This window comes from Akebia trifoliata, chromosome 6 (assembly GCF_017979445.1).
Source record: "Akebia trifoliata isolate Shusen 1 chromosome 6, ASM1797944v1, whole genome shotgun sequence".
Taxonomy (NCBI): Eukaryota; Viridiplantae; Streptophyta; class Magnoliopsida; order Ranunculales; family Lardizabalaceae; genus Akebia; species Akebia trifoliata.
Genome location: NC_141380.1, coordinates 895,338 through 911,049, shown reverse-complemented (window position 1 = coordinate 911,049; position 15,712 = coordinate 895,338). Strand labels below are relative to the sequence as shown.

Genomic DNA, 15,712 nt, shown 5'->3' with positions numbered 1-15,712 from the left:
AACAATTATGGAGAATGTAATTCTGACCTTTGTCATGACCCTCTCATTAAGTCTTAATCAGTGGCACATAGGGCTAAACCTTATGATTACACACTTAATTAAACAATTAAATTGCAGTCTCCCTTTGTACTTTGTATTCCCTCTTCAGGTATGGTTTGTGGGCCGTCCACGTATTTGTCATTCTCTTGGTGGTGCTTTGCAAACTATTCATAGATATTCATTTTCGAAAATTCTAACTAGTCCAGCTTTTTTTTTTTTATTTAATTAATTTTCCTTGGATGGATTAGGATGAATTACTAAAATTACTAAAACACCCTAAATGATTGATATGTTGATGTGAGCACTTTCGTCAATCAATTTTTTTTAATGTCACCTTTCTCTCCCTAAATCAATACTCTTGTAATTAGTTTGGACCTTTGGGGATGAAATATAAATAAGTGAACAGATGAGAGTGAGAGTGAATCGTCTGTGGTGCTTTTTTTTTCTTGTAGTTCTATGCAATATTCTTTCATCTTGAAAAATAAGATCTAATACATCAACTGGGTAGTGATCATGATTGGGATCAGACTTGTAAAAACAAAATATTTTTAAACCTAATCAAATGAATTGAAAATGAACAATTATTGAACTCCAACGTTTTAACAAAGGGATTTTGGGGTGTATACCATGTGACGCTCTTTCAACCGTCTAATTGAACTACAGGGAACTATAAGAAAAAAATACGATAGAGGATTTGTTCCCAGAGTACGACGTGAAACTCTCTGAAAAAAATGACATTCATAACACCATCATTTATGCCAATCTCAAGACTAATTACTCTTAGTTTAAATTTATTTTTATTTTTTTCAAACAGAATGTGAGCAATAGTCTCACATCACCTAGATATCATAACTTTGGGTTATATATAAATCTGGGGCAATTCCTATCTTACAAGCCAATTTTGTGAGGATGAGTAAGGCTCATAGGCTTCTAAATGGTATCAGAACAGGTAATCATAAGTATGTAAGAGACACGTTACATGCAAGGGGGAGTGTGAGCAATGGTCCACATCACCTAAATATCATAAACTTTGGACTATATATGTAAATACATTGGAATGAAAAGGAAATGACAATGTCTAGTACCAATTAGATTATCCTCGTATAGACAACTTGTGGGCAATTGAAAAATGATCCACATTGTATTTTTGTAGGGGATATTTCACAATATATATGTGTGTATATATATATATATATATATTTTTTTTTTTTCCCGTTAAGAGAAACATGAGTTATTCGAATAGGGGCATGTGGGGCTCGAGAATCAAATGTATAGAAGACAAAGGTGTTGAAGGGAATCAAGTTAGTGGACTCCCCCTCATCACAAAACCCTAACTTCAATGAGAAAAGCCTCTCTCTCTCTCTCTCTCTCTCTCTCTCTCTCTGTTAAAAGAGATATTTAAATACAAGGTTGACCTAGAATTGTAGCAAATTATACTTAAAAGGATATTTTACTTCATCAACTTTTCCATGCCCAGCTTTTCTTCCTAACTTTTGTGCATTAAAACCCTTTAAAAGTAAGACATGAGTGCCATAGAAAACAGGAGAAATCAACTTGTATACTAGTTCACATGGCCTGGAAACGTTCAGAAAGAATAATTTTGACATTCCCCTCCAGGTTTTAGTATATATTAGAGACACCCTGGATTTTCAAACTGATTCTTAGATACCCCCCTTGAACACTATCTTCTTTTGAAGATTAATTAAAAATAGAATAATGATTTTCTGACTCCCCCCCTCTAACACATGTCCTCATACACGCCATGTGCTAGAATCATAAATTCTTTTCATCGGAATACTCAAATGCACATATTTATGGGGATATATAGTTGTGTATCCTGAGGGAAAAAATCTATGGTTCTAGCCCATACCAGGTCAAGAGACATGTGTTAGAGGGGGCGTCAGAAAATCACGACTCTTAAAATATCCAAATATCCTTATTTTAAACTTTTTGCCAAAAGCTCTTGATCTTTTCTAAGAATATCAATGCTCTTCTTCAATTTTTAGGATAAGCATTTATATTTATTTGATAACTTATTGATTTTTTTTATATTATCAAAACTCTTAAGCTTCTCTCCCTTCTATATATATATAAAAAAAAGCTTCTTCAACTCCAGATTTATTTGGTTATTTATTTTATTTTATTAAGAAATTACTAACAAGATCGAGGAGTGTGACATGAAGACTTTCCAAGAGGTCATCCATCTTGGTACCACTCTCGCATAAGTACGCTTAATTGCGAAATTTTGATAGGATGTGATGCATTAGTGTTTATAAGATTGCACTCTATTTATTTATTTTATTTTCACTGATTTATACGGTAGATTCCAATTCTTGTTCTAAATACAACACTCAGGGACTATATCAACAGTTTGAAGATGTAGGGGTATCTTAAATATATACAAAACTCTGAAGGGGAGTATGTAAAAATTAGCCCCTTTAAGAAAGATGGTTTGGCTTACAGCCTACCCATGAGGCACTAGTGTTTTTTTTTATTGGCTAGGAATGGAGCACTATGTTATGCTGTGCCGATTGAAATGTATTTTAGAGGGCTCTGACCAATAGAGTGAGAGATTTACTACTTTAGAATCTTCATCGATGATGCTCTCTCATAGTGAGCTCTCCATAGTCTATCATGGTGAGCCACGTTTAACAAATGGCGACCTCAGTGTCAAAACGTCACTCTATAATCATATAACATGTCATCCAAACACATTTTAACTCAATTTATATTGAGCTTATTCTAATATTAGATGTCATTATAGAACAAATGTCAGGACTATCAACCCTATTTATTATAATCAAATATATTTAAGGTAAGGGAGCTAGTTATGTTTATATGTGTAATTTATTTTACAAAAAATAACAAAGTCTAGTCCTAGAGTTTTGGACTCAGCCAAACAAATCTTGTTCCTCCATAATCACTCTAGTCAAAATTGGATCCTTTTTTTTTTTTTTTTTTTTTTTTTTTTTACGGAGAGTGAGTTTATATATCCTTTTAATGTCTCCATTGAAGTTTCCCCCCCTCACTTTTGAGGTATTTAGACCATCAATTTTACACGAGAATTTCTCGTTTTAGGTGTCTGTAGAGGGTAAAAGCAATAAATGATCTAAACCTTACATTAGTCATGATTTGAACGAAAGTCAGAGCATATTAGATGAGAATCTACTCAAAGTAAGTGCTTTTTTAACAGGATTAGTAGCCCAGTAACGACCGAGTAAGTCCATATATTAGCTCTACCCAAATGCAAGTCAGAGTTAATATTGACCCCTACCCTGCTTGAAGGGTAGATTAGGGTTGAGTGTGTGCAAATCCAAATCAATCTCTTACTTCACTAAGAAAAGGGATAGATTGTTAAGAATTTACAAGCATTTTGATAGAATCAATTACGTTACTTCTAAATCGTTTAATTACCTTTTGGGTGAGGAGTTTCCATTATTTGATCCCTGGATTTAAGGGATCAAGGAGAGAATCCCTAGAATCAAAGGGATTGAAGGGAAATCCTATATAAGGGAGAGAAATCGATGGTGAAAGAACCTTTTAAAAGAAAAATTAGAGCTTTACTTAAAGAGGGATTATCTTAATTTTTATCTAACTTGGGTATCAAAGGATTCTTGGCAGGTACCACATTCGTGCTACCAGGCGGTTGGAGGAGCATGAGTTACGACCATAGTTATATATCGAGTTGTTAGAGGTAAGCTTGGAATTACCTCTAAATTGTCCATGCTAAATTTATACTCAAAATACTTGGTTTTGGTTCAACTTATTTTAAAGCCCTCAGACTATTAAATTAAGTATTATTAAACTTGCGATTTAATCGTTGATTTACGTTACTTTGTATGCAATTATGCATTGTCATAGTGAATGCAATGATACGAGTCAAGCATTCTCTACACCCATATTTGTACCTACTACTTTGTACCCCATGTTCCATCCACCCGAAGCATTGAGGTGATGAGGTTCGGCCATGTCCTTAATTAGGACGACTCCAATTATTGGCAGGTCAATGTTGGTCCTACCTTGTTATATAAGGTCCATTGCTACATTACTAGGGGTCAGAGAGGCATATATAATCCTCCAATATGTCTTAATGTATAACCCACTAATAAGGAAATGGTGCTTTACAACCAAGCATGAGAAATGAGATGACCCTTGCATGCTACCTTAAATGTAATCTACTCACATGAGACTTTATTGAGATCCAGAGTGGCAAATGTACAAATGGTGACAAGCATGGGGACTACACCAACATGGGATAGCTAAGGTGCACTAAAAACTTCCTACATGCCAACTCCTCATGAAGTATAGCTTGAGAGGTAAGGAACTCCTCATGAGTAAGGAAGGACCAAGGAGTCTCTCATACAATTGTAGTTGTATCACCTTGTAACAAGGTCTGCAAACTGACATGTGTGAACGCATGTGTTTTGTGGAAGCCCTTCATAATTAATGAACCTGCTGGCACTGTGATAAAATGGGTAGACAAGTTGAGGGTGATTTTTTTTTTTTTTTTTTCCAGATTTTTCGCGTAAGGGACGTATGTCAGAGGGGAGAGTCAGATTATCACAACTCTTAACAAAATCAAGGATTTTCTCTAAATAAGTGGTTTCCATACTAGCATTGTTGGCACGACTCGAGATCGATTGAAATAATTGAATGGTCTAGATTTATCTTTGGCTCATGGTTATGTTCCATAATGCAACAAGAATTCTTTTCTTATGTTAATAAATTAACTTAGGGTCGGGATCGAGAGATAACCAAATTTTGACAATATTGTCTGACAACCTTTGTACCACAGGGTAGAAGTTTCGGACTGGGCTAATTTTTTGCAAGGATGATCTCTAGGGCGAGGAGATCATCCTCACAAAAAAATCACCCCATTTTATAAATTAACGGTCAAAATTGACAGGCCATGATTCTTCAATTTGTAAACCACTTTTGATGGGTTTAGACCATCAAATTTTGACTGCTAATTTATAAAATGGGGTTAAAAGTTTCAAAATGGGATGAATTTTTTGTGAGGATGATCTCCTCACCCTATTATCCAGAGTCTTGTTCTTATTATATAGTATATGATATCTGTTAGAGTAGTTTTCTTCTTATAAAGACAAATTGGATTATTTGTTTTTGAGATCCTAAGTATTTAGCTTCTAAGCATTTGGTGGCAAAAATCGAAGCTTTGTTGAGAAAGACACGGAAATATCTGTGAAACAATTCTACAGTTTCTAGGGTAGTTCGATAAATTTCTTGGGTAAAAATCAACATCATCATTATCATTATTTATTGCTTCTACCAAACGTTGGGGTCAGCAACAAGAATCCTATCTCCCCATTCAAAATTATGTGTAACAGTTTATAAGACTTTTTTAACCTAAAATAACTTTTGAGACTCTCCATCAAATATAGGGCAGAGATGGAAAAGGAAACACCGATTTGGACAAACTTTATACAATCCAAATTCTGGCCCAAAATGAGTTAAGAATTGGACTTGTTCCAGCCTTAAACAGGCCATTTTCTTATTTATTTCGGTTGGTCTAATAATCTAATCCAAAATCCAGCCCATTTAATAGTCGGGCTAGCCAGCGCCTTTAGATATGCATCCAAGCCAGGTCAATTTATTGGGAGAGACAACTAGGTGATGTCTCAACATCTCCTTTTGAGATTACATCATTTAATTTAAGGGTCAGGATTGGTAGACACTCACAAACCTGACCATGTACATGTGAAATCCAAGGGTTTCAATAAAAAAAAAACAAGTATCCCAAGAATATAACATGAATCTTGAAGATAAATCCCTATAATTAGATTTAGTATTTACACGGTTGGGATTGTACGTGAATGAGTTCACTTTCATGAGTCTATGGATCCCAACCCTTTATTTAATAGAGAAATCAAAATATATTGACAATTGCCATTGGCATATATTCTATAATTCACATCTGCATACAGATTGGTTCTCCCATACGACTGACTTAATAAAGATTCCCTATCTGTAGTTGTGGCGAAGGTTTCACACCTTTGACAATGTGTAATCCATCACATCCACGACATAGTCTGCAAACAGAAAAAAAAAATTTAGACGCCCAATTAGGCAAAAAAATAATGAGGCTATAAAAAACGATTAAAATGGGTGGATTGAGTAGGGTATTATATATGGTGCTCCAGAGCGCCATGCAGCCTAAAAAGTGAACCTTGTTGGCTCATCCGTATGTAGCGTTCAAATTAGTGAGCGACCAGCCATCCAATCAATTTCGTAACCATTTGTGGAAGAACTAAGATTTGAACAAGACATGTTGAAAATTTAGTTGACCGCCGTGTTTATGGTTTATACATCAAAGATTTTTGGAATCATTTGACCGATCAAGTTTTGTGTTATGGCCTAAACAAAAGTAATTGAGTTTATAAATATAAGCACAGATGTGAGTGGAAGAAAGCCCCACCTGCATCTTCCTTGGTGAAGCATAAGGGAGGGGTGATTCTGAAAACATTCCCATGAAACCCACCTTTCCCAATCAGTACTCCATTCTCTATAAAAACATAATCAGATATTTTAGTTAGAATATAGTAACGAAGTAGGTTGGCACTGAGAGTGAGAGATAGCAAAAGAGAGAAAGACCTTTCATCTGGTCCATAACATGCAAAGTTTCAGCCTTGGCTGGGGTTTTTAATTGGCGATCGGTGACAAGCTCAACTCCAAGCATCAAACCTCTTCCCCTCACATCTCCAATAACTACAGAGGAATAAATATAATATACTTAAATTCATCAACTAGAAGAATCTAAACAGAAAAGAACCAAAAAACAGAACCAATGAGAATTCATAAAACCCCTTTTTTAAAAGCTCACCAAACTACATCTACGTACATATATCTCTGACCATTTTTATGCATCATTGCGAATATGATGCTAATGTAACATAAATGCAAATAAAAATGTGAATTGGCACATAAAATTGATGCTTACATGAATTTTATGCATGGTTGCATATAATTTTAAATGAGGATTGATAACATATGAAGGGTGGAGGGAAGACTTACTTTCATATTTATTCTTGAGGGAAGTGAGACGCTCTTTCAGATGAGACCCCACGACAAATGCATTCTGCTGGAGTTTTTCTTTCTCAATTACCCTCAAAACAGCATGACCTGCAGCAGTACATACAGGATTTCCACCGAATGTATTGAAGTAATTGCTATGGGTCAAGACCTGTGCAATCTCAGGAGTGGTTACCACTGCACCAATAGGGATACCATTTCCAATGCCCTGAAGACAACAGAAATAAACAAGTCAAACACCTGAAAGGAACTTCCAAATGTATAGCACAACCTCGCAACAAATGAGTTCAATTTTGGAGACCCCACATTCTCATTGTTCCACGTGTTTTGAAAGGCATTTCGAAATTATGAAAATACCCAATGTTAGATCATGTTGGGGTGCTTTTTTTAATACACGTGAAGCAATGAGAATGTGGGGTCTCCAAAATCGCACTCATAAAAAATGGGCAAAGTTGTAATCTGGAGTCGAAGAAGGTTCTGTGGTGATTACTCCAAATAAACAATAAAATGGGTCATTTTTACTTGATTTAGAGATTGGAGAGGACCTAAGTGGGGTCATTCATTTTGGAGTACAAATTCACTTGATCATTATGGCCAGTTTTCAGGATAGTAGTGCCTGAGAGTCAAAATCTCCCACACACAGGAGATTCAAAAACTCAAACTCCCCAAGAGTCAAGATGCCCGATTGCCTGAGAGTTAAAACCAAGAAACCCAGCTCCAAGATTTACAAAACTGACACTGTGAGAGACATTTCACATTTCCCCCCCAAATATGACAGCCATCTCTTCGGCTAGAGAAGTAGGTTAACTTAGGATATATCCAGGGAGAAATTTCTCGCACATGGCAATCCAAAAATAGGTAAAAAAATAACCCAAAAGGAATTCAGAAGGATTGACCTTAGCCATTGTCACAATGTCGGGCACAACACCATGTGCCTCAAATCCCCAGAAATGACTTCCTGTACGAGCAAACCCCGACTGGACTTCATCAGCTATACATAGTCCTCCTGCTTTCTTTATGATGCTATATGCAGCAGGTAAGTAACCTGGTGCCAATTCTAAAATTCCACCCACACCCTGTGAGGAAGGCAAAGCAGTTTTTTTATTCCCTTAAAAATGAGCAAAGAAATTTTCCTGAGAAAAAAAAGAAAGAAAATATGGTATAAAAGCTACCTGTATGGCTTCGGCAATAAAGCCTCCAACACGACCACTAGTTCCATAGTCTATGATGTCTTGGACATCTTTTGCATATTTTTCTCCATCTGAACTGAAGACACCCCTGTATTGATCTGGGTTCAGTGTGTGATGAACTCCACTCTGATAGCAAAAGAAGATGTAATAATCAATATTTTATTAAATATTATTTTTCACATCCAAAAATAGGAAAATTGCAGGCCAAGATAATTTCTCTTTCCTCCACTCTAAGAGACATTAACTAAAGTGGGAACTATGCCCCCGACACAGAAACACCTCAAAACCGCTATAATACAATTCCAATTACAAGGATCGACATCAAACACTTACTGAGGACTAGTGCTTGACTCCAATCTCTAAGAAGCCTATTCCTTCTAAATAGAGGTAGGCTCACACTCTATCAATAGATAAACTGTGGCCAAGGCATAGCCACGATGAGGATGTTGAGATAGTTGAGCACGAAGACTTAGAAATATAAAATTAGAAATAGATACAATCGTGAAAATGTAGTAGTAGCCACAATAGGAGATAAAATAAAGGAAAGGTCGATAAAGATGGTTAGTGGCCTTATCATGCTAGAGCGACTATATACGCCGATCTTCGACCATCCACACAATCAATTTCAAGTCAAGTCATCATAGGGTTCCAAAATTGGGTCCATGAAAATTAAGGCAGTGGACCCATGTATCCGTCTGTGAACCTCGATGACCATCTAAAATGAACCGCACGATCTATAACGTGTCAATTTAGTTTAACAAATTATTAAACACCCAAGAAAGATTTTGGTTTGATATTCAAGTATACCTGTACAACATTGAACTTCCAAATAGATTGGGCAGTGGCTCCCATTGTTCCGGATGCGTTACCATGGTATGCATTTCTGATTGATATGATATCATGACATCCAGTATACAATCGAGCGATCATCATCGCTAGTTCGTTTGCTTCCGTTCCAGAATTCGTGAAAAAGGCAACCTACAACACATCCAACATAATTCGAATTAATAGAACATTCGACTACTACGGCTACCTAAACACGTTAATTCCTTACTAACATTAAAATCAAATTAAACAAGATTACTTTGAGGTCTCCAGGTAGCTTAGACGCCAATGCCTCTGCGAAATCAGCTATGGCGTGATTCAGATACAAGACGGTGGAGTGCTGCAATCGATTCGTCTGATTAACGATGGCTTCCACTACATCGGGATGGCAATGCCCACAACACACTGTAGCGATTCCCCCGAATGCATCGACATATCGACGTCCATCCTCATCGAATAAGTACTGCATCTTCCCGTCCACCACGTTCAACTGTCATCATAATTCCATCAGAAAAAAAAAAAAAAAGAATCTAAGCATCATCAGTGGGCCCCACCTTGAAAAATCTAGTGGAACCCACTTCAAACTACCGTTGATCATAAATGATGCAAGACAATTAAGATAAGAACGAAGCATGGGATAAAGTAACTGAATCGCCATTTTTACTGAAGAAAATTTAAAAGAATATACGAAAAAGATAAAAAAATCCAAAATAAAACCCAAAATAAAAAACCATAATGGATCTAAATTCTTAAATATAAGAAATAAAAGAAAGAGATTTTATAGTGGGTAGAGAAGGAGAGCTTACAGGTTTCTTGAAGAAGTGGAACATGGAAGGGCTGAGATACTCTTTTCGCTTCTGCAAGATCTCAGCCATGGTGGGTCCAGTGTAGGGTGGAGGAGAGTAATCAAAGGGGGGCATTTTCGGAATAAGGGTGTCATTCGATTGAAGAGGTGCTTCGATCTTGGCTAACTGAGAGAAGCAACGACGCCTTAAATGAATTTTTTTTCCAGAAACTACCCTTGTGAAGAGTCTCTGCATCTTGGAACCTTGATGAAAGACTCTTCTCTCTCTCTCTCTCTCGCTCTCTCTCTCTCTCGTTTGGCTATAAATGGAGAACGGTTCACAAATGAAGCAGAAGAAGCTTAGAGAGAGAAAGAGATATTGGTAAGGCAGAAGAAGCGAGGACGGAGGGCTTATAAACAACATTTGGTGCTGTGATTGTGACCCAATTAACTATTGTAAAATGACGAAATTAACCTTATTTAATTCCTTAATTTATTTCTTATTTTACCTTTTTTGTGCCCATATTACGGATACAGTTTGGCATGACAAGTCATCATGATATGGACCGGATCGGCTCTCTCTTGGCTGTAAACCTAGAAACTAGTGATGGGTCCATCCACCTATCTAGATAATTAGGATTTGGAGAGATATAATACACATAATTAGGGAATATCAATGGAATTGTCTATGAATGTAGATAGCATCAAGACCAGGAGAATTAAATTATTTTATCTTTACTATTATAATGAGATAAAGTGGAGCTGAAGGGGTTGAACACCAAGATTTTGGATTCAAACGGGTCAATTTGGTAAAAAACAAGAACATTGCAATCACACATTACTTAATTTTCAAAATTAAAAAAACACTAATGTTGGAGTGACATTAGATTTATTGCGATTCTCACATTTTTTACGTGGAGGTGCACACATAATTATAGATGCTTTTGTACTTATATCTCAAGGAAACATATCTATGATTATGTGTGCACCCCACGTCAAAAATATGAGAATCACTGTAAATCCCAATGTCACCCAATACGACTTATTAAAAAAAATGTCTTTTTTACTATTTAATCTTCAAAAACTCTTTAATAAATATTTTAAATAATAAATAACTTATTTTAATAAATGTGTGTTTGCACATATCATCTCCTAGTTTATATAATGATTTGTTGAACTCACGTCACCCCACACTATGTAAACTAATAAGATAGGGAGTCGCGATCCAAAACAATGTCCTGTTTTTATAGAATTGTGCAGTGTCTATGTGACATGTTTGTGTTGGAGATTAAATATATGAGGTCGTGTGCAATGTCAAAAACAACTTGGTTAGGAGTCCTTTATGTTTTAAACTCCTACCAAATTTTTTACTTGGATACTATTTCTATTTTATAGAAATGAGACACCATACCTAATCATGATTTTAAGATTGAAGCTACCATCCAGGCTCACACATTACTGGAGTAGCATACGAACTTACATTTCATGATCCTTACAATAGAGAAGCTTTAGTTTTGTTACTTATTACCATGCTACTAGTAATGTGTTCAAGTTAGCATGACCAAAGGAAACATTACGTAATTTTCACTTTTTATTGAAATAACATGTGAATTGATTTTTCATGATCCTTACGATAGAGAAGCTTTCATTTTATTACTTGTCGTCATCCCACTAAAAATATGCTTAAGTGAACATGCATTATAACTCTAATTTCAAATACATTTCATTTATAAATAGTTGAGAAATAAAGAAAAAATTATGTAATTTTCACTTTTTTAATTCGAAACTATGTAACTTGCATATTTCATACGTAACACTTTGAGCACATAAGTTTCAACACCCCCAATACCAAATTCAAAATGAAAGGAATAGGAATGAGGAACGAGAAGATAAAAGATGCTACACTTGGTATTCTAGGGTGGACAAAAGATAAAATAAAATGAATTTTAAGAAAGTTGTATTTTGTTAAACATGGAGTTTTAAATAATCTCATTTAAATTAAATTTTTTTTTGGCCAAACCTTGTTGGTAAGACTAAAAACTTATTAAGGCTTATCAGCATGTCATTTGGACGAAAAATTCAACATAACTAATTGCCCAACACCATGTCATTGTCTATAGCGAATTTTTCCTACATATGGCATACCCATAAGTCTTAGTAAGGTTGGGAGTCAGATTATGCGGGTTAGGTCATTTTTACCTTTTTAATTTTGTGCTTTTTGGATCAAGATATCCAAATCTCTTAAAACACCCGACTAATTCTCGAGGTACGTGCAATCTCTTATCTCTACTCACATCATATAATTTCTTGAATAAATTCCCGAGGATAGCCTTCAAGGGGGAATTTGAACTCAAGGCTGCTTCCTTAAGGTGTGGTCCTGGCCATCTCACCAACGATAGATGGTTAATGTTTTAAATTTTAAAATTTCTTTTGTGAGCAAGTCATTTCAAATTATAATAATATTATTTGTACATCCTTTAGAATGTAATTAGGCTACCTACCTATGTGGTTGATTGCAATTCAACCTTTTGAATCTTATTATACACAAGTGATGGGAATTTGACAATTATTACTAGGTTCCTTTGACGAGTTATCACCTGTCCATGAGAATATAAGTGGAATCCCAACATAAGTGGAATCTTGTGCCATAAAGGATGGAATCCTATTACAAGTGGAATTTATGCTGTAAAAGTTAAGTCGATGTCGTATTTATGAAAATGTTTGCAAAACATACCAAAAATACGATAAAATGGTCTTTTTGCCTTTTTATGCATTTTAAATTAGTATTGAAAGTGAAATATGTAGGTAAATTACCAAGATTATAAAGTGATTCTATTAACATACCAACTTTTACTTATAACGAACCAATTTAACTAACTTTTACCAATGGAACGGAACCCAAGATGTGTTTCAATTTTTAAATATGAATTGGGGTGCTATTAGCAAAAGGTGGCGTGGTTATAAAATCTCAATATGGGTATTATTGGATTTGCTTAATGTGAGGGGTACTCTTGTAATTATGCTTCGTAACCTAAAGCTATAATAAATATAAAAGAGCTACAGGTGACGCGTGGTAGGACCTTTTGCAGATATCGAAATGCGTGCCACCGCTAATTCGATCGACACATTGGGACACAATAAAAATGTGATTCATTAAAAATATATGGTGTTTTAAACATGCCCTCCACGTTTTGGAGAATATTTGAGAAACCCCTATGGTTTGAAGTTTATGACATGCCCCTTGAATTAACTCTTCTGTTTTAGATTAATAGAAAATGACCCAAATGCCCTTTATTTTCTACCTATAGCCCCTCCCATCTACTTCAAAGATGACTTTTAAAGAAGTAAAAAATGACTGGAATTTGAATGAGAAAAAGAAAGACTAATGATAAATTGATGCGGCAAAACATACATGGTCTGCATGTGACTGATGTGGCAAAGGCACAAAATTATTGATCTTTTTTTACTTGTGTATCCCGAAGAAAAAAATCTATGATTATGTGCCTTTGTCACGTCAGGTGCGTACAAATCCCGTATGTTTTACCACGTCAATTTATCATCGTTTAAAAACAAATAAGGAATTTATACAAAAATTAAGATGAGATTAAAAAGATGAATTAGATAAAATTTCTCATATTAAATCATGATTTAAATCACTACATTTGTTAAGAAATGCATTTATTGATTTGGTATGATTAGGGGCGTAGCTAATAAGGAGTTGGTAGGGGGCAATTGCCTCCACAAAGCTTTGAGACACCCTTATATTTTCAATAATTACATGTCCCATTTATCCTTACTCCCTCACCTCTCTCCCCATTTGCCCCCACACCCTCGCTTCCCTCCTTAATTTTTTGATGATGACATTGCCTCTTGATCGGGTCTTTCTCATATACTAAATGGAAATGACCTAAATATCCTTTTCTTCAACTTTTAATTAAAACCCTTTGAATTTCTTTTAAAAATTATTTATCTTCAAATTCTTCAACTATACAACTAATCATAGTGATGAGAATTGAATAAGAACAATATCTTTGTTCTATAGTAAAATGACAAAATTCTTCTTGTATTCTTTTACATGGTAGTCTTGTGCATTTAAATACAGGAATTACAAACTCTATTCTAAGAAACTAGCTAAGAGTAAGGCTGTACAAAGTTGATTGTTTCAGAGAATTAATGTATTGAACTCTATTATAGGAAATTAGGTAAGAGTAAGACTGTACAAAGTTGACTGTTTCAGAGAATTAATGTGCTGTGATTTATTATAGGAAATTAGCTAAGAGTAAGACTGTACAAAATTGACTGTTTCAGAGAATTAATGTGCTGTGATTTATTAGTTGTACAAACATGATTTTCGACTATTTGTTTGATTTATTGTCCTTTGCTTGATTTGTGAGATCTTCCCTTGTACATAGTTCGCTATCACTATAAGAAAATCCTGACTCCACACCTGAGTATGATAGATCTCAATTCTCAATTCCCAACCTCAACTCACATGTCAAGAGCATGTGATTACAAGATAATTGATTAGAAAAAAATAAAAATGACAATTTTTTTATTCTGATAAGAAATAATATATATATATATATATATATATATATATATATATATATAATGAAGGGAAGAACACAAAAAGAAAAAAAAAAACAAAAATGGTTGTTGGCACGTAAAAACACACTCATCAAATTCTTTAATTCAATCACTCTCAAGCTTGTTTCCGGTCGGCTTATTATGTGAGTTGTGTAATCTGACTCATCAACATAAAACCAAACTCGTTACTATTTAGACATGAGACATTGACACGTGGGAAAGAATCATAATGGTTACCTTACCTACACATAATTTCTTTAAGAATATTATTGAACTCAAAACAAGTCTGGCAGTTTATGGATCTCTAACATGAAGATGAGGTCACATACGTCAAACCCGTTTCTCCACTTATGAGTGGGGTTGGCATATTGAAGTGAGAGGTCATGGAGAAGTTGCACATTAGGTATAGGAAGGAGTGATAATGAAAGACATTTCTTTTGGTTGATGGGATGGAGAGTGAAAGATGAATGGAACTCCAATATTAAAATCAATTAAGCTAAAATAGACCACTTGATTACGTTAACTTCAAGGGTTGGGTCTTTCTTCCGTCCTTTCTCAACTACTTCTCGCTACCACTACTTAATTTATTATTATTGTTGTTGTTACGGTGATAATGCTCTCTCTCTTTATATAAATATATGCAAGATAATATATAATATGTGATCGAGATGGGCTTTTTTATTAAAAGTGGTATGTGTGATCGATATAGACTTGTTTATTTGTCAATTTTCATTATAAAAAAAAAAAATGATAAAACCGTGATAATATGACGCTCCCCTCTAACAAATGCCTTCATCATAGAATCATAGATCAAATGCCTTGAGATACACAAGGAAAAATATATTTGGTTCTACGTATCTTAATGCATATGATCTATGATTATGTGATGGGGGCACAAGGGTCATTATTTTATCACAACTCAAAATGATATTTATTTGTTCTTCTCAATTTTTGTGCATATAGACCATTATTAGTTAGTATTTAATAGTGGTTATTACCGACTAGCCATGCACAAGAATCTCTTCCTTAATGAACAATATTGTTTTTTTAATTTCACTTTTACAGAAAGAAAGAGAGAGAGAGAGAGAGAGAGGGGGTTTTCTTACTATTAATATTTTTAGGATAAAAATAATAGAAAATTTACATAGAGATAAGTAGGTAAGTAAACCATATCAAATTTATACAATTCAAAAGATCTGCCGATATGAAAAGACAATCAATTATTCAATCTAATATA

The 15,712-nt window shown here is 34.8% G+C and overlaps 1 protein-coding gene across 2 annotated transcripts; it reads right to left on the bottom strand.

Annotated features, from left to right (window-relative positions):
• Positions 1-5,805: 5,805 nt before the first annotated feature.
• LOC147399401 (alanine--glyoxylate aminotransferase 2 homolog 3, mitochondrial-like) lies at positions 5,806-10,271 on the bottom strand. Of its 2 annotated transcripts, none has more exons than XM_086444757.1 (9): positions 9,914-10,271; positions 9,364-9,598; positions 9,087-9,257; positions 8,262-8,405; positions 7,986-8,165; positions 7,072-7,297; positions 6,652-6,765; positions 6,476-6,562; positions 5,806-6,089 (listed from the first exon to the last, which is right to left on the bottom strand). In XM_086444757.1, exons 1-9 carry the CDS (start codon positions 10,042-10,044, stop codon positions 6,046-6,048), a joined length of 1,332 nt encoding a protein of 443 aa, XP_086300883.1. In that variant the 5' UTR covers positions 10,045-10,271; the 3' UTR covers positions 5,806-6,045. The 2 variants fall into 2 exon arrangements, with proteins under 2 accessions (XP_086300883.1, XP_086300882.1); XM_086444756.1 differs by having other exon boundaries at positions 9,364-9,594; positions 9,911-10,270.
• Between the last annotated feature and the right edge of the window lie 5,441 nt (positions 10,272-15,712).